Source organism: Anguilla anguilla, chromosome 4 (genome assembly GCF_013347855.1).
Source record: "Anguilla anguilla isolate fAngAng1 chromosome 4, fAngAng1.pri, whole genome shotgun sequence".
Taxonomy (NCBI): Eukaryota; Metazoa; Chordata; class Actinopteri; order Anguilliformes; family Anguillidae; genus Anguilla; species Anguilla anguilla.
This window is the reverse complement of record NC_049204.1, coordinates 35,117,834-35,140,755: the sequence shown is the minus strand read 5'-3', so window position 1 is coordinate 35,140,755 and position 22,922 is coordinate 35,117,834. Positions and strand designations below refer to the sequence as shown.

Below are 22,922 nucleotides of genomic sequence, written 5' to 3'. Positions count from 1 at the left end.
GCACAGAACAGCCTGGAGTTGCTGTTATTGTCGTTACCGTCTCTGGCCAACGCTGGGCTTGCAGGGACAAAGAGCCCCAGTCATTTACTGAAGCAGAGGGCGCAGTCCGCCCACGTTGCGTTCGCAGTCTGCTCGCATTGCGTCAGGAGTTCACTGTGTAAGGCCTGCACAGCCTCCGGGGGCTGCAGCAGTAACGGACGTGCTCCTTTGTGTTCTTATACTGGGCTGATACGCTACTTTAGGGGCTCACTGGAGGGCTGTGCGGGGGCGGGGGTAAATGGGGACCATAACTTTTTACTGAAAAATAAAAGAATAATAATTTATCTCGGCACTATGCATCTAGTGTGTTTGGTTTGGGCTCTTCCTTAACCTACAGAGTCATCGGAAACTGTACCAACTCAACACCCCCTGCTCTGGAGCTGTCTTTACACTGCCGAGCCGAGTTAAAATGCTGTAGCAGACCCGAGGTAGAATTAGTGATGATAAATTTCCACAGACGTTCTTTATCCACCTTTTGGCCGGTATGAACACCTTTACACTGCAGAGAAGAATCCGCGGGATTCGCTGTGGCTCGTCCAATTATGTATCTCGTGCACAATAAACATTGTCTTGCTCCGGCTATTCTCCGGCTCTACTTCACACAGAACAAACACCGGGTCAGCTCTGGCTTTTCTCCTAGGTGGTGAGGTGGGTCAGACCCGGCTTAGTTTAATCCACCTTTTCTCCGGCTTGACGTCTTTACACAGAAATCAGACCCGGCTCTGCTCCACCTACTCCCCGGGGTTAACGCTCTGTGTAAAGGACGGCTTGGGACTGAACAGCTCCCCTGGCTGGGATGCGCTGACACAGCCACACGCCAGGCCAGCCGCTGACACACTCCACGTGGCCCCCACGGACAGCGCGCGCGCCGGACCGCACCGCAAACACAAACACTCGTGTCACTCATTGGTTCAAGATGAGGACGGCGCAGTCGGGAAGGAGATGTTTTTCATTTGCGTGCTCCGTTTTCTCTGTTTTGGTTTTGAGCTGCGATCCAACGCGGTGGCAACGCTTCGCTTCCAAGTCCGCTAACGAAGCGCAACTCGCTGCGCAGACCTATCGGGCATCTGGATCTGGTTCCGGGCGCCTGGCTCGCGAAGGGCTACCGACGGGGGCGGGCGGCGCTCCCGGCGGCGCCGCTCAAACCGAGGGACGCTCGGGTCAGCTCCGCGGAGACGCGCCAGGACAGGCACGGCGGGCCAGGGGCTCGGGTCCGACGCGTAGAGCGGACCGATCTGAGCAGAACCGATACCAGAGGAGTGAACCGGTCAGGGCGAACTCCTCTCGGTTCACACGAGCAGGATTAACTCGCGCTCCTCCTCGGTCTCGAGGATGCCAGCGCTAAGTGTTTGTTATGGCGAAGGCTGTAAAATAAGCTCCAGCCATGGCCACGCGAACAGATCGAAATCACAGGCTGATTTCACGTAGCCCTCGGCCAACAGACATGTGCGTTTTCATTGGAGAAGCATTTGCTTCAACAAACCGTTAATTCTTTTCCAAGACGAGATGAGCAAAATTTTCCAGATGACATGAAAATTAAACCGATTGAACATTTATCTATCCATTGCGGAGACCAATTTAACAACCTGCGCTCTCTAATAAAATACAGAGCAGAGTTTGACTTGCCATATGATTACAATTTACTCTCCATTATGTACTTTTTACAAAAAGATAATCCAATCGAAAGGCTGCGCAACTTGACTTGAAAAGCAAACTTCTGATCAAGAAACCAAATGAAATAGTCCAATCTATATTTGTGTATTCCGGTCCCACCCCACCCCCCTGTATACCTCTGTATTGCTGACCTGTCAGACCTTAATCGCGACTCCAACAACAACAAAAAAAATGATAGGTCGAGTTCTGTTTTAGGATAATCCGCCTGTCAAGGCAGAGGAGCAGTCAACATATCCCAGCTCCTTTGAGACACTTTATCTTCATCAGCGAGACACTGGGGAGTCTGGGCAGACAATACGAAACCTAGCCAGCGAGACAGCATGCTTCAAGGTGAGCTTTAAGTGCACCAAGGTGTTTGGCCGCATGTCTCCTTCACCTTAAATTTATAACCAACAGCGGTACAAAAGTCTGACTTGCCAAATGCGTAGTTAAATCTGCTATAAAATTATGTAGCGAGCCGTCAGAACACACGCTGGCTAGGCAGGGAGGAGGCTGAATGAAGGCAAGCCAGAGAACAAGCCACCTTTGAGGGTGCAGGCAGTCCACCCTGCAAACAGGGGTCTGCGTGACAGGAAAGGATTTCTAACCTTAGCGCTTGAGAAAGTGAAGCCTCGGCTCAACGCAATTCACGAGACGCCTAAAAAAGCCTTCAGCTGACAAGCGTCGGGCGAGGAGAGCGGCCTCCACTCAGACGTCTTCGGCGCGGGGCTCACGTGTGACGAACGGAGGCGATGGAGTGGAGTGCGCCTGCGTCAGGACCCAAGGCCAACGCTGAGGCAGGCTTCCGAACCGCCGGCCCGCAGACATCGGGTTCCCTCCCCCCGGACGGGTCTTTGTGTTTCGGCGAAATTCAATCAAAAGGAGCTCACGGAGACGTGCGTCCTGCCAAGCGCGCTCATCGGACGGCGGGACCGCACCAGAGGAAGCGCCCGCACGGCAGCACGGCAGCGCGGCTCCACTTCTGGTGCCGGCGTTTGGCGGTAAAGCGCGACGGTGGAGGAAGCTCCTTCCCTCCGCAGTGAAGGCTGATACTCATTAGATAAACGCTTTCAGACTGGAGGGGAGACAGTAACTGCGCGCTCGGCAGGAGCTGGGATCGCTCCCCGCGCTATCCATCATCTCCCAGGGGCCTGTCTCGGGAGCTCCTACCGTACGGTCGTGGTTTATTACCCGCGATGAGCCGCCGCCGCCCGGGGAGAGGCCCCCATATCCCCTCCCTGCGGACAGGGCCACGCACACGGCACGCTGTTTACAAAAACACTCCAGAAACTTAAACATCCCTTCAAAACATTTGAACGCCTGGTTAACTGCAGGGGGGGAAAAACTAAGTGCCATATTTTAACCCTTTACCTCTATGACCCCTCTTCTTCCCCCCAGGGAAAATATAATGGAAACCTCTGGAAAACTACATTATGCGCAGGTAATGTTTTCATCACTCTGTCACCATTGCTTTTGTGAATCCCATAGTTCTGGAAAAAAAGACACATTTGGAAGTGACAAAATACAGCCCTGAAGAGTACGTACAGTAAATCTATTAATATTTAAAATCTGCTCTAATATTAGGGAAAAACTTATTCTTTATGTTGATATGAAATGTCACTGGAAAGTTCCACTGTGGTGAACAATTCAAATTAAGATTATAACCAGATGGAGCTGATTTTTGCTCCCTATCACAACTTAGGACAGACACATTGTGTTCATTAAATCATTCATATAGTTATGAATAATTGACCAATTATATTTGGTACCATTAGATTTTATTTTAACAAAAGTGGGGACAGGGGTTGAAAATTAACCTAGACAAAACCCTAGATCTATGCAGCACCTTGCTCATTTTTTTACTAGTAACAATGTTTTAATTGCATTAAAAAAAAAACAAAGAGAGGTCGCTGGTGCCTGGTTGAGTCCCACAGTCTCGGATCAATTCTGGACTGAGGCACTACTGACCGTGGCAGGCAGCGCCATAGGCTAATGAGCAATTGGCAATTCTGTCACCCAGGGTATGGGAGTGTTCAGTCCACCTTACATTGCTCTCTAGCGACCCCCATTGGTCAATGGGACACCAGTAGGCCGCGTGCCAAAGCTGCATAAAACAGGTTTTCCCTGACCCTATGCGATCTTGGTTGTGGACGGTGGGGAGGAAAGACGCGTTTCGGGGGATAGCTGTGGATGTCTGCACTTTCCCAAGTCAGCAGTGGGGTTCACGCATGAATGTGGCTGTGGATGGACATTCCAAATCACGGTGGGAATTGGACATGTTCAGCCCCCAAAAAACAAATGAATAAATAAGTAAATAGACCCTTAAACACACTCTTGACTGATTTGTAGACATGCTAGGTGCACTCCTGCAGTTGCCCTTGACCAAGGCACTGGCCTCAAAACTGAAGTTGGTCCCCGGGCGCTGCACTGTGGCTGCCCACTGCTCCTAAGTAACTAGGATGGGTCAAATGCAGAGGACAAATTACCCCCAAGAGGTTCAATAAAAAGTATATTGTATATTGTATCGTATTGTAGAGTACAGTGGTCAGCCATTGTGGTAGTGAGTCACCAAGTCAGGTCCCTCCAAATGTGGGGGGGGGAACTGCAGAGACAGTAACTGCAAATTAAGCCTCGCACTTGATTGCGATATTCCTGCAGATTTGTATTCCATCAATGTTTTCATAGTCTGGAGGAAAAACCCTGCTTCACGCTCCCTGTCTGATCCTATTATGGACCCTGATTAGCGGCTGGATGAACGTCAGCGCAGTGAGGGACGGGACACAGAGTGAGCTGACTGACTTTGCGTGCAAGGGATTATGGGAAAGCGTGTAAAGGATGAAAGGTCCGTGTTCGGCACGAAGTACAAATAATTTTACGGAACTAAGTGGGGCGTGTGTGCACCATTCCTGAAAAAGAAAATAAAAAGGAAGAAAAAACGGCATGCATACGATACCGCAGGATTTAGACTGTGCTGAAAATTAAGAGCCTTAAAACAGGCAGCTGCTTTGACAAGTGAACAGCTTTCTTTGCTCTGAACCATGAGCGTCTCATCGGATTTCCTGCTCCTTTCGAATGAATTCGGGATGCATTATTAGCCTCCCCAGTGTCGGTATGAAGGCCCTCTGGTGCGTTAAAATCCAGAACCTGAACATTCTTGATGCTGAATGTTCTCTAACTTGCACAACCAACAGGTATGGAGCTCATCCCCCAATGGGCTGACATCCTTTGTCGCGTGGCTGCATAATTCCCCCTGTCCTGGGGCTAACGGCCAGCTAGTTCACACGCGGTAAAACATCTTAATGTGTACAACAGGATGCGCGTAATTTACTACGCCAATGGTCTATCGCATCCCCTGCTCCTGTCAGGCCATTAATTCTTCATTAGTATCAGAAGCAGAGAGGTTTTCCAGAGTGCGGCTCCAGAGACTGCAAATCTCAGCCTCTCACTACCAATCCTCTGCTAAAAGCAGGAGAGAGGGAGGGAGAGAGGGGAGGAGAGGGACAGAGACATCACTATCGTTTACCCCCGAACAGACCAGGACTTTGCCATTGCAGAAGGATGACGACTGTGATTAAGTGCTTTCTGAAGCATACATCAATCACATGGGTTTATTTCTCTTTAGCTGAAGGCTCCCCGCCATCTCTACAACCTTCCCCATAACTTTCCTTCCCCTCTGAGGTGTGTCCAGGACTGGTGACGCTCTCTCTTAAAATGCAAGCACCTGCTCCAGAAAGGCAGGGCTAGTTGGAGTGATTTGTGTCTCTCCCCCCTCCCCCCCCCATCCCACGGTCGCCTGATATACGAGCTTACATGATCTTCGGTTGGAGGTTTTCTGGGGCTGAACAACGGCTACAGGCCGCCGGAGCGCGAACCTCCTGCAGAAGAAGGAGAGAGGAACCATAAAACCATCAGTTTTCACGACCGCTCTGGGATCAATAAACACTTGCTCCTACAGCACCAAGAGACATTCTTAAATGTCCACCAGCAAAAAAAAAAAAGAAAGAAAAAAAAACAAAAGGACAAAAAGAGAGAGGGAACAGGGACGAAAAAACAATGCCTTCCATTCAAAAGCCGCTGAAATAAATCTCAAGGCTTTGTTGAATTTTTCGAGCCTCTGCAGGGTGGTGCCAAGAAAGTGTTCCTGGGATGCACATCAGTGTGCCATTTTCCATGCGCTCCCCTTCCAAAGTGGATCAGCACCAGTGCTATCATTTTCTGTCGTTACTCATTCCGGGCCAGACGAGCGCGGAAATCCAAGGGATTCTGGCGAAGCGAGGCAAGAGCCCATTCCTCTGGTCGTCAGGAGTCAAACACGGTCAGGCTGTACCGGACGCCGCAATTGGGTGGTAGGCTGCTCGGGGAAGCTGGCTTTGGTTGTTGGCTTTGGGAGAGGGGGGCATAATTGGGCGGGCGGCGGCGGCGTCTCGGTAGCTCACCTCTCCTGGAGCTGTTTGGAGGGGATGAGGCCTGCTCTGGGGTTGGCGTCTCCCTCGCGCCTGGCCTGCCACCAAGTTGCGTCATCCTGGCTCATGATCTGAAGGACGTCCCCCTTCTTGAAGGCCAGCCCTGCCTCTTTACAGGGGATGGCTTTATCCACATTAGGGTCGTAGTCAAAGAGCGACTTGACAAACATCTGGAAGGAGAAAAAAAAAACCCATTAAAATATGTCCAGCTACATATCTACTGTTCTCCAAACAGCCAAAAGCCCACCCCCCCACACCCCCCCCCCCCCACCACCATCCCTGAAGAGTGGCTGCTCTACTCTTCAAGGAGACGTCAAGGAGCCATTTGAAGGTCAAATTCCGGCACTCTTTGCGAGTGTTAAACCCGTCCCCGGCTTCTGAAAGAGCTTCACTGTCAGTTAGCATGATGGAACTCGGGAAAGGTCAGTCTAATCAGGATCTAATGTCTGCCGGCGAGGAGCCGGGTGCAACCCGCCAAAAACTTCCCCGAGAGCTAAATCCTGTCAGGTCCTCCCAAGCGTTACCAAACTTATGTCTACTGATCTGGGGAGGTACCAAGCGCGACTGCGCCAAACTGCACCGTCCTGCTCTGTGATTTTTCTGGCGTTATGTGGCCCGTGGCTAACGAAGATCTCTTCAAACGAAGGAGGGTTTGAGGAGGACCCATGAATCCTGGCTGCCTGTGACTTCCACTGAAAAGGTGCAAAACGGAGGGGACAGGGCTGGTGGTGGCGTGTGCGCGCGTGTGTGTGTGTGCGTGGTGTGTGTGTGTGTGTGTGTGTGTGGTGGTGTGACTGGTGTGTGTGTATGTCTGTGTTCTAAGAGGTGGTGGAGGTTAATAAATATTTTTTATAAATATATAAAAATACACCCCACAGAGACTCAAGGACTACGCCATGCAGGCTGATCCCCTCAAAGCAGAAAGTGTCTCAGTTAATAAAGTCTGGGGAGCTGCTGTGATGCACAGAGGGAGACATTTGGAACAATCAGAAATGATTTCTTTTATTGATTCAACAAGTGCTACTTCCCATGTAGTGATATTTTGTGTCAGTCTGAGACTGTTGTTTGGGCCCAGAGATGAGGTGCTGGCTTAAGATAGGAGTTTTCATCAGAAAAGCAGAAACAGGCTTGATTTCGCTGAAAGGACTTGATTTACCCTTCTTCTTCTTTTAGACATGTGCACCCAATTAGCAACACTTGCGGATATTTATTATATGAAACAAAAAAAAAAAAAACCACTGGCACACTGAAAGCCCAAGTTCATCGTGAAGTCGAAAATGGGCATATTAGAGCTATTAAACCGTGAAAATTTTTAAAGACGTGATATTTCAGACTGCACGTTAGCCTAATCTGCACCTGAGGGGACAAACACAGCCTCCTGTTAGTGATAAATATCCACAAAAGGCAATACACATAATAACTGGGCCTGTGAAACATATCACATGACTAATACAAGGTTTTCGCTCTAGACAAAGGCCCAGGCTCGCTACTGACCCAAATCATCTCTCAGCACAATCTCTCAGGACCGCATTCAAACATTCAAGCCCATACAAACAAGCGTAACGTGTGCAAACACTCACGCAACCATGTACAATCACACACATACGCACACACACATGTCCACAAATGCACACATGCACAACAAGGTGAAAATGCACAGACTCTCAGTCTTCTATTTACTCGCTCTCTACTATCCTCCTAACAGAATTGATTTCCTCTAGACACCAGCTCAGATCCAGAGACTGGAGTCACTGAGAAGAAGAAAACCTCTCATTTCACTCTGGTTAGGTCCACACACGTGTAACACAATCGATTTAATCTCTATGGCAGGACGTACCTTGGGCTCCTTGCTAGGCGTCTCTTCTTTGATGGCTGGTATTATTTTAAACGTAATGGCCCCCTGGGACTGCGCCTTAACATGGAACAAAGGGAACGGACAGAGGAGACAAAAAGAATAACCAAACTGAAATGGAGACAAACGCAGTGTTAAATCAAACTAAATTACCCAAGCAGAGAATGGAGTCTGAGACTGTTATTATTTCTTGAGCGATGGTACGCCTTCTGGACAGGATGACTGCTTGGAGACTGTTTCACAGGGTCACGGCACGCCGGCCTGGGGGAGGAGCTTCCTTTCAGGGGCTCAAAACTGACCTGTGGGTCACTGGCCCTGGGACACAGGGCTCCACTGTAGAACCTTAAAGGAGGAATGGGACAGACTGCACAGAGTGCAGAGGAGAGAGTGCACAGGAGAACTGTGCACGGTAGAGAGTGCACAATAGAGAGTACACAGGAGAGAGTGCACAGGAGAACTGTGCACGGTAGAGAGTGCACAATAGAGAGTACACAGGAGAGTGTTCACTGGAAAACTGTGCACGGTAGAGAGTGCACAATAGAGAGTACACAGGAGAGTGTGCACTGGAAAACTGTGCACAGTAGAGAGTGCACAATAGAGAGTACACAGGAGAGTGTGCACTGGAAAACTGTGCACAGTAGAGAGTGCACAATAGAGAGTACACAGGAGAGTGTGCACAGGAGAACTGTGCACGGTAGAGAGTGCACAATAGAGAGTACACAGGAGAGTGTGCACTGGAAAACTGTGCACAGTAGAGAGTGCACAGGATGGACTGCATACAACACCTATGCACAGATATACACTATATGACCAAAAGTATCCTGACACCCCATGGCTCGGGACTGTATTTCATGGTTTAGGCAGGACCCCTTAGTTCCAATGAAGGCAAATCTTAATGATACAGCATACATTCACATTCTAGACGATTCTGTGCTTCCCCAACAGTTTCAGCATGACAATGCCCCCAGGCACACAACAAGGTCCATACAGCAGTGGTTTTGTTGAGAACGGTGAGGAAGAACCTGATTGACCTGCACAGAGCCCTGACTTCAACCCCATCCAATTGGAAAGGCAACTGTGAGCCAGGTCGAATCGCTCAATCAGTGCCCAACCTCACTGATGCTCTTGTGGTTAAACAGAAGCAAATCCCTGCAGCAATGCTCCAACATCTAGAATTAAGCCTTCTCAGAAGAGTGGAGGTTGTTATAGCAGAAAAGGGTGTACAAACTCCATATTAATGCCCATAATTTTGGATGAGCTGTTGGATGTCAGGTGTCCACATGCTTTTGGCCATACAGTGAAACTGCACCAGACAGATTATTCAGGAAGAACTGCACAGGAGAGACTGCACAGTGAAACTGCTTGTGATGAACTGCACAGGAGAAACTAAGAGCACAGTCTGGAGGAGCACACGCTCTCTCACGCTGCTCCCGTTCTCCTTAACATACATTTCACGGAGCGACCTTGTAAATAACGCGAGTGTTTAGCCATCAACAAGATGAGGAATCAAAGGGCCCTGCTGCCCCAGGAGGAGGCATTAAAGCGCCATAGCAAACACAGCTGTAATTCTGCTCAGAGAGTTAAACAGGCCCATAAACAGCAGCTCGATGAGAAGAGCCGCATACCAGGATGTGAATGATCTCCTCTGGCTTCCTGTCATCCACCGGAATTCCATTCACCTCCCTCAGCTCATCGCCCACGTGGATCAGGCCTGCAGCACAGACACCCGGCAGAGTCAGAGCACTGCACGCACGCACACATGCACGAACACAAACACAAACACAAACACACACACACACACGCACACGCACGCACACGCGTGCGCAAACACACACACGCATAATAGCACAAAGGTACATAAATTCACATGCATAACACAAACATATAGTCACATAACATATACGCTCTAATGAAACAAATATAACACATGCTATTACATGACAGGAGTTCTTCTTGAGTTGAAAATGTCTGCCCTAAGATCCTGGTAGGATCTGCTGTGTCTAAGAGTCTTAAATTCCATGGCTAGCCGTGAGGCATGTTGGTTGTGAAACTTGACAGGTCACAGAATTAATACTGAGAAACAGACAGAATACAGCGACATGGAAATGCAGGAAGGGGACAAAGAGGGCCAGTGTGTGCTGGGTGGGGATTCAGGAACTCACCACTCCGGTCTGCAGCACCTCCTCTCATTATTCGAGCTACCACTATGGCTCCCGTTTGTTCATCCCGCTTTATTGTGGCTCCCTACAGCAAACGCACACACACACACACACACAACACACACAACACACACACACACACACACACACACACACACACACACACACACACAGACAAAGACAAAACACACACACAAAACACAAATGGTGAGACATACGGTGAGTTTGAAACATGGACAACAAATTGAAATCGTTTTTTTCCCCCCCAAGGTATATTCATATCGTATCAGAGGATCTAAAGGTAACAATGCAGGCCACTTCACCCAAAGGCCATTTTAGTAAACACTCACCCAAAACATCCTGAACACAGAGCTGGGAAAAACCATTCACACACACGCACAAGCTGGATTCAAGTAAAAAGGCTTTGATTGATGAAAATGAGCAATATGCACTTTTAAAAAACTTATAAGCCCCTGTGCATGTCGCTCTATACTTCTTGAACTGTGGTTCTCAATCCTGGTCCTGGAGGGCTGCAGGGCCTTCTGGTATTCATCGTTATTCAGCGGTCTATTAAGCAATTAAAGCCATTTATTACATAGGTAACCCTCCTGCTGTCTCGGATCTGAACTGGGACGTGACTTGGAGGTTAAATAAAAAACCAGCAAAATCTACGGCCCTCCAGGACCCCGTGTTCCAGAGGTAGGCGAGCGAGGCCCGAGAGGGCGAGCGAGGAGCAGCACTTCTGCACGTGCTCTCTGCGAGCCGCCGGCCCTCGCAGCGCCGCTCCCAGCTCCAGGCCTGGGGACGCGGCCGCCCGTCCCCATCGACCCGGCGGCGTGCTGGAGCGATGCGGCCGGCTACGCCCGCACATACGCTCCAGAGCCGGAGCGCGCCAGCGTGCGCCGCGCCAGGAGCCCGCGGTTCTGACGGGCGCTGACAGGAACCGAGACGACGCCACGCCCATGCTGTCAACAGAACCAGGCGCTTCTGAAGGCCCGGCCAAAAAAAACAAAACAGCAAAAAGAAGACAATGTCTGGACGACAGCCACCACATCCCGTGCAGAGCTCCTATGATTGCAGCTTCGATTCAGGACTGAAATTTACAGCATATAAGTAAAAAAAAAAAAAAAAAAAAAAAAAAAAAAAAAAAAACTTTTTCCCGGTTTTGCCATAATTTCAATCATTATTTATACATTATTTGTGCTTATGGGTCTCACTGCCTCATTTCAGGTTTAAACAACCGGCGCAAGAAGAAGCCAACTCACTATCACTGCCACGCACCTCATGGAAAAACAGCCCCCCTACCCCCTTCCCCATGTGAGGACTTCATCTGCTTTTACAGCAGCAATATCGCCCTGACTTCTGTTCCAGACGAAAGGAAAATTGCCAAGGGGGGTTGGTGGTGGTAGGGAGGGGGGGGGGGTTGGTAGAGTTGTCAAAGGCCAGGCCTCAAGAGAGCACCCGCTTTCTGGTTATTGTACCACCCTGGGGTTTCAGTGACTTAACAGATCATTACTTTCCCCCTGTCTGGTCATATCTAATACCGTCCACCTCCGCCGAGGCCTTTTTTCCTCCTTTCTCTCTTTTTTTTTAAACTGCGGATGAATTAAAGGCCGCCTCCTGCCTGGAAGCAGAGCGCCCTCGCACCTCACTGCACGGCTCAGGGCCGACGTCTTCAAACGATCGCCGGTTAATCGAGCCATTACGTCAATTAAGCGGCAACCCGAGACCTTAGGGCGGGAAGCAAAGCTGTGAGGCGGACTCCCCCGGGGGCCCGGCCGTCAGGACCTCTGCTTCGGCGCCGCGTCCCCAGTTTATCATTTCTGAGAGCAGCTGATGCAGCGGAGAAGATTCTAGGCAGAAGACAATATTAAATGCTCCCCCGGCAGACTTGGACCTACTGCCGTCTCATCAGAGGCTGGGGCCGCTGCAAGTCAGGGGAACAAACTCTGCAAATTGTCCCTTTTTTTCCGATTTAGCACATTTTTATAAAGCGTCTGAATTATTAGAACACTTTTACGAAAGCAACTAGCTTGTGTACTTTCAATGTACATTTACGATATGAATAATTTGGAAACTATTTGAACATTTAAGACAAATGTAACAGGTGCCCGACCTATGTGTTGTACAACCAGCCATTGTTTTTCTACGATTATTAATGACAAAAACTACAGTGTAGTGCCCCATCCCCTTTAAGCTGCCCCTGGGCAGAGGAGATGGCAGTGCCAGGCACATGGCCTACGGCATGAAGGCACGGGAGGGCAGGCCTTCCCGTAACCAGGGAACAGTAGCTCAGCCAGAGCCAATGGTGTGGCCCGTTTCCACGATTACAGGCCATTAGGCCTGGTGAGGTCATTAAGCAGCGCAATGAGCGCAACGGGCAATCTGCAATCAGAGATTCGCCATGAAGAGGCCAGAGGTTTGGGAGGGTTGGTTAGGGGGAAAGGGGGGGACAAACGGTAACCGATACAGGAGCAATAATAATGAAATAAGAATGGCTCAATAGCTGCTGGCAGGTCTCAGGGCCTGCTGGCGGGCAGGCTGTCTGAGAGAGACAGAGGCACAGACAGAGAGAGAGAGAGAGAGAAAGAAAGAGACAGACAGAGGAACAGAGAGACACGGAGAGCGATTACAGAAATACACCGGGGGGAAGCTGCGGGGGTACTGAGACGCGCGGAGCCAGGGGCCCGGCAGACACGCGTCCGGCTGGGAGACGCCGATCTGCACTGCGTCAGTCGACAGACAGACACTTCCGAGGAGAGAGGCCAGGCTACAGGAGCTCTGTCCAGCCGTCGAGCTGCCCCACAGAGAGATGGGCGATGACAACTTTTTTGGGGGGAGGAACATACCACTTGCGCACATCATCCACGCGTCACTGCAATAGAGCGGACTCCGCGTCGTATTTTTTATCTCTCTTCATCTCACTCAGTCAGTCAGCCACGCTTTCAGAAGGTTCGAGACAGAGCGATCCGGCAAGACTGTCTTTCCCCCCTCAAGCCTGACCCCTCTGATGGCAAGCATGCGCACCCCTGCCACATCGTTAAAAACCTGATAGATCTGCTCGGAAACGCTGGTACACTTCATCACGGCTCTCTGGGGGAAAATCAGCTGAGTAGAGATATCAAATAACCACCCAGCTCTCCAGCTCTGCCAAAGCACTACGAGAGAGAGAGAGAGATGGGGGCCCCTTCAACAGTACCATAGAGTTCAGACGTCCTATTAACTAGCTGATATACAACAGCTGGTGCGCCTTTAAAGCGACCCCCGCGTGTCAAAAACATTCACAGGCATCAGCTAATCAGCACACCCTTCTGTGACCCGCTATGGCCCTACTGAACAAACACACAAACAGAGCGGCATGTACAAAAATAAGCTCCAGTCACAGCCGTGCGGGCCCCTCAGGTACCCCGGGGCTCTGTCTGATTGCTCTGCTGCCTGGGGACCTCCTCCACAGCCGGGGGGGCATGGAAGCCGTTTCCCAGCCGCCATCTGCGACAAGACAGGTATAGCTGGGGGAGCGGTGGGGACACGGTGTGTGGGGCCACCTGAGGCTGGCAGACCAGACATGATGGATGCGCCCCTCTCCTAAGCCAGATAAGCGAGTCGCTCCGTGTCTACTAACGGCAGACACCGCATGAGCACTGAGCAACAGCAGCCCCTCGTAACAGCCCAAAATAGAACGCCCCGCAGAACAGCTGCCTGAGAGAGAGAGAGAGACAGAGAGAGAGAGAGAGCGCGACAGAGAGAGAGAGAGAGAGAGAGAGAGAGCGCGACAGAGAGAGAGAGAGAGAGAGAGGGAGAGAGACAGAGAGAGAGAGAGAAAGAGAGAAAACAAGAGAGAGATGGAAATCACAATTTTTTGCTACTGGGCTTTGCCTTCAGAGGACGATTTAAAAATAGACATGACTTAAAAGAGCACGGCTCTCAAAAATTATATGTTGGAGACCAAACGCTCATCCTTAAGGAATCAGGAGCACTTTTAGCCATTGGCGGTCAATTACTCATCAGTAAGACGATCTGGGGGCTGCTTTTCTCTGACATGATCAGGTCCATATGTACGCATTGCCCTGAGGACCGTTGCCGCATTTTTAACACATAAATGCTTCTGATTGTTATTGTAGATCCAGCCAAAAAATCTCAATAGCTCAAGCTTCGCTGTGTGATGAGAACCGAACCAATATTCATCTCTATCAGGCCATAACTTTCCTGAAATGTACAGCACACAAAAGAGGAAGAAAACGTTTAAATTGGGGGGCGGGGGGGTGGGGGGTGGTAAATACATGCTGACAAATGGCTCGCGCTTCACCTATTCCGTCACAGAAGAGAGATGAAAGGGGGTCGAGAACCAAGCTTGACCGATTTGTTCTGCTGTGTAATACAGTTCCCAAAAAGAGAACGATAACATTGAGCCCTATTCTGAAGGGGTTTCGGGCCAAGACTTAAAGCATGAGACCCCTTCAGGTACGCACGCACCCCAGCTGGGCCCGGACTGCCCACAGTACCACGCTACAGACACCCGCTCGAACCCCACGGAGGAAGAGGAAGCCCATCGCCCGGGTCTTTAAATACAGCCGTGCAGCCCTGTGGCCAGGATAGGGGTATCCCCACTGGGAGCTGCCAGGGAAAACAAGCGCGCGGATTCATTTCACACACTCTGCCCGTAACCGTAACAGCCACTCTAAACACGGTCCGGAGAGCCGCGCGTAAAAAGATGTCATTTGACAAACATTACCTTCCTCTCTAAATTGAGACGGACAAGAAAAAATAATTTGAGGGTTCGGTGAGCAGGGGGTCAAAAGCTGGTATTTTGACAAGAAGCCGCTTAAGAGGAAGAACGTAACGAGGACGGCAAGCGTTGAGGAAAACCGCGCTGATTTGAGCTCAGCTGGGTCAAAATGAACGCGGCTTCAGGTGAAATCACGTGGCCAGCAGTGCCTTGACCAGGTGTTTCCTTTTTCCCCATTTATTCAACACAAAGCCACATTTTTATTGCAGATGTAAACGTTGCCTCTCTCTCATTGCATAACGTACATTCAAATTTTCTTTCTATTCTTTCCTATGTTCACAGTGCCAACATACAAGGCTCAACATCTATCTCAGAGCCTCCAGGTGCAGTATAATTTTGCATTTATGTGTTTTAAATGGATAACATCAATTATTTTAAAAATAATGCCATTTAATCATAATCATCATCATCAACGACAAAGACAACAACAATAGAGTAGCAGCATTTCCTGAAATTAGCCAATAAAAAGAGTCATATTTGGACGATACATGCAGTTTCCTGCACTACGTAATCATATTGTGATGAATACAGTTTTGTGTGGAGGTGGAAGAAGTGACTCCTCCACCTGGCCTGTGAAATTGAGTCACCTCACAGGAGGAAATGAAAAAAGACAGAGAGAAAGAGGTGAACCAGGCTGTCTGCTGAATGATTTTCACATTTCATTCCAATAGCGGCGCTGCTATCCCCTCCGGATGACCTGTTGCATGTCTCCCTACCTGCTTCATTAGACAGCTTCTGATTGCCACTATACAATACTCCTCACGAAGCGGGTTCAAAAATGTCCTCCCTTATTTCCCTAACCCCCATCCTAACCTGAGCTGTAATTAACAAGCACTATGAGGAAAAAAGAAAATTGCAGGTCATTATCATGATAATTAGAAGGAAATTCCTGAAAGAAGCTGCCAGATATGGGTAAAATAAAGCAGGGGTTTGAGAGCGCCATTTTAATTTCATTTTTCTTTCCCCCAGAATTCTGTGTTTGATAGAAGTTCAGTCATTACGCACTCCCTACAAAAACATACTTGAAAGCAGGGCTCACCACTGTGGGCTGGAATCTGTGTGCACGCATGTCTGTCTGTGCCTGTGTGTGTTTTCATGTGTGTGTGAGTGTGCGTGCACGTATGTGTGTGTGGTCAATGGGGGTGTCACATGATCTCAGTTTGAAAGGATCTTTCTGGAACGCCACTTCCACTTTGCGGAGTGTTTGTGCAACGTGTTCTACATCTTTCTCCCTTTTAAGTGGCGACAATTTTTCATTAAAACTATCCCACCAAGAAATACCACTTTCAGACGTCATATCCCATTTCCAAAAGTGCTCTGGGAAACAGACAGCCCAAGGCAATTAATATTGCCACATGAAGCAACAGAGTCTGCATTCATGGGCTGGCATGCACAGAGCATAGAGGAGGTCCGCTGGAGAGCGGGGCAATGATGGATCAGGGGAGAAAAAAAACACACACACACAAGCTGCTGTTTGGTGCAAAACATGAAAAACTGAAATCCATCTTTGTGAAGCCCACCTTTGTGAGGACCCACTCTATAACCACTTAAAAAAAAAAAATATTCCGAAAACAGCATAGCGTTTCATCTACAATCTCACGATTAAAGAGGCAGAAGGAGGCTAAGTTCATATCAAAACACTTTATGGGTTTTTCTTAACACCCCCGACCTCCACCCCACACCCTGCCCTCACCCTGCTCCTCCCCACGTTTTCCACTGTTGTGTTTATGAAGTGCGGACAGCATGCGGGTGGAAGCTTTAGCTTAATCCCACATGTTAACGAGCACTGCCTCCTGTTCAGTGGTCTGCACACCTGAAGGGAAAACAAGCCAGCGGCTAATCCATTATATACTGGACAAGCTGACAGGGGAGCTGAATATGTCCATCAGCTTTGATGTTAATGCTCAGTTCTGAGAGTCCTCACCATGGTCCAGCACACCACAGTACTGCTGACCGTGCTCCCTGCCCCATTTGTTCTCGCCAAAATGTGCAAATGACATGCCACCTGTGCCTACAAAATGAATGCTGCAGCCATAGCATGTGCATTCACCCGAGAGCCAGGGCTCAATTGTCGTTTTATTCACTCCTCTTTTGATGATGATGCTCTCCTTGTTTGGTATTCCTTTAAACCAGCGGTACTGTATTTTCAGTTTCTGAAGTATTTTTAAAAACTACACCTCCACAACATCTGGCTTTAAGGTAAACTCTATAAACAAAAGCATTAGTATCATTAGTACTGCACGGGTGCAGACCGCTCACATCAACCCTGCACTTGGGACACCTCCACTGAGCTTAGCTTCAGCATTAATCATCTGGAGCCTCTATGCTCTCGCACGCGGTGTAGGATTAATGATTCCTTTACGGTTCCTTTGATGCACGCGGCATCTCTATTATAATAGCACATGTCCTTTGTCTCCTGATCTAATTTCCTGTTGTTTTCATTCCAGAAAATTTCACTATTACTGCACTTAATTCATCACAATAGAACAGAACACACACTTTGGAAGAAACATGCTCTGCCCTGCTCAAGTTACAGATTTTCCTCAATTACTTTTCCAAAGAGACCAACTATTTCAAATCCTGCTGCAGAGTGTACGACCAATCTTCCCGCTGAATGCCAGCATGATTTTTGCCACATGATTCAGCCAAGGCTTAACCCAGCCAACCCCTGTTATTCGTATTCAGGTTAAACGGCATGAATTGAAGAGTAATGACCTCAATTATTTGACTCTTTGCAAGGTTTCCCTTACATTATTATTATTATTATCCACATAGTAGAACTGGCAGTTATAGGTTATCAGCAACTCCATGTACGGCACAATCAGTGGGGACATATAATGCAATCCTATCCACTCTCCCCGCCACAGATGCACACACAGATGTGAGCCGACACATAATGCATGTAAGCTAGACGTGTGGGGGCCCGTGGAGAGCAGGAAAGAAATATCAGTCTCAAAGTGCTCGTCCATATAAGTGAAAATCCTCTTCTAGTATGAAATTTCACAGAAAAGACAGTATTTTAAGACTCGCCGTATATTAAACGAGACAGTAGAGATCAAAACAAGTCAAAAAGGAAAGGAAAGAAGCTCTCTGTCAATCTGGTTTTTCCAGTAGGGCCGTGGCGTGCAGTATCGATTAGCGCCAGGCAGCGCAGCCCAATGGCGGGAGCTGGACGGCGAGCGGATGGGGGGGTGGGATGAGAGTGGGCTCCGAAATAAGGCTCGTCAAGAGTGCTCCATCAGGGCCTCCACTCACGGCACCGTCTCTAATGGGAAAAATGAGCTCCCAACGCATCGCAAAGACACAGCCAGAGGAGCTGACACTCCTGCCACTGTTGGGTTTCTAGCCTTGGGAAGATGTCCCTCTTGGCTGCCAAATGCAGTGGCCAGTGTGCAACTTAACTGAAGTATGTTTTGAAGCCATCTTACGCTCTTTCATTGCATTAGTTTATCGTTCAGTGCTAACTATGCAGCACGGTTTCTGTGCTCTTGTTTTGCCAATTAGCTGTGCATGTTGTTTTGGAAGCTGTGGCCATTATTAATCAGCTGATTGAGCAGCTCAGTGGATGACAGCCATTCACAGCTGCAATATTCAGTCAGCTGTTAAGCATGTGTTTCTTTCTGATGATGCCTGTTCGTGTTTCTGGCAGAAGATACGCTCATCGTCACTGTCACTCTCAGTCTCGCATAATTTGAAAGCTAATCAACCATTCAGAGATCCCCGCTGACAACTCATCCCTTGTAAGACTTGTAAGAGGATGAGTTGGTTTTATCACAGCCCATGGTCCCCCGCTCATCCTCCAGTTACTCACCCTCACTGAAAGCTGGATTACCCCAGATAACACTGCAACCTCTGCTGCTCTTTCCACCGCCTGCTCTTTCTCCTGAACACCCCGCCCATCTGGCTGCGGCAGCGAAACTGTCTAACTCGTTTCAAAGTGTTGGGAATTCTCTGCTCTGCTCTCCCCTTCTCTTATCTCGCCATCTTCTCAGCTGAATGGCTTCATTCTGCCCACCCACTTTCCACTGACCTAACCTTCTCGGGCTACGTTTTCTCCCCTTACATAGAAATCAACATCTCTCAGCTGCTGATATCACATCACCAAACCACCTCCCCTCTTCTCCAGACAATCACGCCCAGTATACTCCCATTCACCTCCTTCTGGACCCTTCAGCTGTCCAGAATTAATGCCCAGTCTCTGGACTCTGCTTGCTCTCCACAACAGTGGAACATAGAGCATTTTTTAAACTTTTTTACTTTCGGCCACAGAATAACCTTCTTAAACATTCCAGTCTGGCTTCAGGGCTGGTCACTCCACTGAGACTGCCCTGCTCTCCATCACTGAAGCACTTCAGTCAGCAAGAGCCTCTTCCCTATCATCTGTCCTAACCCTACCGGACCTTTCTGCAGCTTTTAAAACCGCAGTTCACACGCTCGTCCTCTGCAACCGGAGAGAACTGACAGATTTTTAAGCGGACTGAATCTTACATCTCTGGACAGGGCATTTAGGGTTTCCTGGGATGGTTGCTTGTTTCTTATGACCTTTTACAGGTGTCTCCCAAGGGTCTGTACTTGGCCCCTTCCTCTTTTCCCTTTACATGCATCTCTTGGATCTGCCATCTCCTTCCATGGTTTGTCAATCCACTTCTATGCTGATGACACTATAGGCCTACCTTTCCTCTCTTTTCCTTCATCTGAGACACAGGTCTCATCATGCCTCTCAGTTTGCCTGAACAAAGTTTCATGTTGGTAGGCCAACATTCACATAAAGCTCAATCTGGCTAAATCTGAAATGCTTTTCACTTTCTCCAAGTCCTTGCCACTGAAAGACCTCTCCTTCAGTCTTGCTACAGAAGAACCTCTACGGTAAGAAGCACTTCTACCAGAAGGAACCTCTGGGGAACCTGAAATAATCAAGTGTCTTCTACATAGTGGTAGTGAGTTGGGATAGCAGATTCTTTATATATAGCATCAGAAGAATCTGAGGCTTTGTCTCCGCCTGTTCTGTACAGCTCCTAGTCCAGGCCCCAGTACTCTAACATCTGGGTTCACATCTGCAATTCTGTTCTCATCAGTCTCCTGGCCTGAGCCACACATTACCAATACAGAATACAGCCATACATTACCACAAAGAATACAGGCAGGCGACTTAGCCTCCTTCTTGTTTCTCCTCACATTGTCACCCCCTAACACTCTGGCACTATTACTCATGTAAATCAGGTAAATTCATTTAGGTTATCCTCCCTCTGGGGGTAACAATTAATGCCACTCTGTGCCACACAAATTCAAAAAAAGCTTTTTTTTTTTTTCCTAAAGGGTAATGGCACACTGGGAGTCTGATGCAAAAGGATCAGTTTTCTTTTGATTTGAATCACGATTAATTCTAGTCAGCTGACCTATTTTGACATGGCAAGTGGCGAACGAAGGATATGGAAATCATGATTGTGTTAAATACACAGGAAGCCCCGTTTGCCTGAGGGCATACCAGTCTTCCAACTTCTTTCAGAAATGCAATCAGAAATGTGCCTTCCCCCAGTAATCAAATGCAAACCATGTCTCTTTATCCACAAAAACCTGTGAGGCCATCCAAGGCAGAGATGTGCCAGAAATCAGCGGCATTAATGCCTTTTCAGCCCAAAATAAAAGGACCAAATGATCGCACCCAGCAGAATGCACTGCAAGAGAGCTGCTAATGGCACGGCAAACAAACATCAAGCTGCTACTTACATCTGGGACAGAAAGCCTAAATGCCCCAAATGACTAGAACAGACCTGACCACAGAGGCTCCGAACATTCAGTAATGTTTACACATTATCTTTAGTTCAGCTTTAATCTATGCGGTGATCTCCTTGATTTATTCTATGCCATTACAGATGTCCTTTATTTTTGACATTTTTTTCTCCCCGAGATGCTAAGGAAAGATAGTCTCTTGGCTCCTCTCTCCCAAGCTCAGGGGCACACTACACCACCAGTCTCCCTATCCTCCTTTCCTCATTTTTGGCACTTGGCAGTTTTGTCAACACTGCTCCTATTAGTCAGTCTGTTCTCAGACTTTTTATCATGGAAAGCAAATTTGCTATATTGCATTGGACAGAAGTTGGTCTTTGTGCAACTCTGTGTAGTTTCATTTTGGGTTTTTTGTAATCCTATCCAAAATAACACATTCTTTTTTATTAAATATGCGGCTGCACTTGACTTTTTCTTTTGCTCAAACTGTTTTTTTTTCCCCTCTCACCCCTCCAAGAACCCACATGGATATGCCTCTTTTGAAACCTAATTATTTCATTGTCCTGATATTCAAGCTAATAAATTACACGGCTCTGGTTTCAGATGGAGAGCAAGAGTTTGGGGGGAAAGATCACGAAGATTAAGTTTTTCGGCTTGCAAAACTACGCCATGAAGTCACGGTCTGAAAAATGATAGCAATTAATCAGCGCTACCGAATACAATCCACTCAACTAATCACAATTAAGTTAATGGATGAGCTACGATGAGGGCCCAGAGCCCTAACCCTGGTCCCCCCGAAAGACGTAGCCAAAACATTCATGGCTGTACAGAAAGAGCGGAAAGAAATTATACCGTTACCGTATCGCTGTCTTGTTAGGATGTCAACCATGAACATTTCAGACTGATTAAATAAAATTGCAAGTTTAAAGGGCACATCAGAAACAATTTTTCGAAAAGGGTAGAGAAGACCCATTACAACTTGGGCTTACCGGACTTAAATTCCCATTTCGCCGGAGAGAAAAAATGAAATGAAACAAAACAAAAAAAACAAAACAAAGACAAGTATGCATGAATGCATGAATTGGAAGAGGGAGTGCAGCACAACCCCTACCTCCGCTTATGAAAACTGCAGATACGCATTATTTTAAAAAAGATTTCCTGACAACACACAACTCCCACACAGGCAACAGGTAATGGATGAGATTAACCTCTAGGCTAAGCTTTGCAAATGCAAAGTGCATTGTCAGTGCAGAGGCCAGTCTATGGCAGTGGGCCAGCCAGTGGCCGCAGCAGTGTTCCCATGAATGGTGCAGGGAAGGCCAGCACTGGGTGAACCACACTGTTGCACGGAGTCCCCTAGCGTGGGACAATACGAAGGGCTGCGAGTTAAAAGGGGAAATGGCAGAACTGCGAAGCGCTGAGCTGTAACAGATGAGAGAGGCTTCTGAAGGGCGGCCTTGGCTCTCTCATTACCGGAGGTGCTCGCATCCCCCCCCCCCAAACCCCAACCGCACGAACAGCTCCGCCAAACGTGACACTCGGGAAGGAAGCGAACCCGTAATCAGATTTTTTGGGGATTTATTGTTTTGTTTTCACTCTCACGAACACGGCCCTGCACACAAAAATCCCGCCGCCGGTTAGCAAGCCCTCAATTAGGGAAACCGCGTTCAATTAGGCCGAAACCTCCGCGCGACCTTTCAGGCGGTACCCAGGCCAGCGCGGCCGAGCCGCTCGCAGCGGGAGCTCTGGGGAGGGAGGGAGGGGCGACTCCAGGCAGTCTCTCTCTTCCCTCATAAGTTCACATCCCCCTCCTCTTCCCCTCTCCTCACCTGATAACACCCGGTTTCACGCACCACCCCCCTACCCCCCTCCGCCCCCCTTCGCGCCGAACAATCTCGTGCTGCGCGGACACAGAGCGTCCCGTGATAACTCAAACGCGCAACCCGACAATTAAACCCAGCCCGAGCGGTCTGTCGCATTATGGGTTTTCAAGATGTGACATTACAGCAGCTTTTCTGGCCGACTGAAGAAAAAAAAAAAAAAAACGGCTGGCAGCTTCCACATGTACAAGGCCGAAACCGAGAATTACATAGGTGTTCCTGATCTCCAAAAGTGCGGTCGGGAGAGGTGGGGCGTCTGGCGGACGGCTGAATACGGGCCTTCGGAAAACCGCGATGTGAAAACAGAGCCGGCGAACGCTGGAGGGCCTCCGATGGGCCGAGGAGACCAGAGGCTTCCTGCGA

The 22,922-nt window shown here is 48.7% G+C and overlaps 1 protein-coding gene across 5 annotated transcripts in view; it reads right to left on the bottom strand.

Annotated features, from left to right (window-relative positions):
• The window catches only part of mpp7a (membrane protein, palmitoylated 7a (MAGUK p55 subfamily member 7)), a 129,023-nt gene that overhangs the window by 28,696 nt on the left and 77,405 nt on the right, over positions 1-22,922 (bottom strand). For all 5 annotated transcript variants that reach the window (XM_035413679.1, XM_035413681.1, XM_035413680.1 and 2 more), the window contains 5 exons: positions 10,170-10,251; positions 9,633-9,718; positions 7,993-8,067; positions 6,129-6,325; positions 5,503-5,567 (listed from right to left, as the gene is read on the bottom strand). In XM_035413679.1, coding sequence (XP_035269570.1) covers positions 5,503-5,567; positions 6,129-6,325; positions 7,993-8,067; positions 9,633-9,718; positions 10,170-10,251 — 505 coding nt within the window. The remainder of the gene's footprint in view (positions 1-5,502; positions 5,568-6,128; positions 6,326-7,992; positions 8,068-9,632; positions 9,719-10,169; positions 10,252-22,922) is intronic.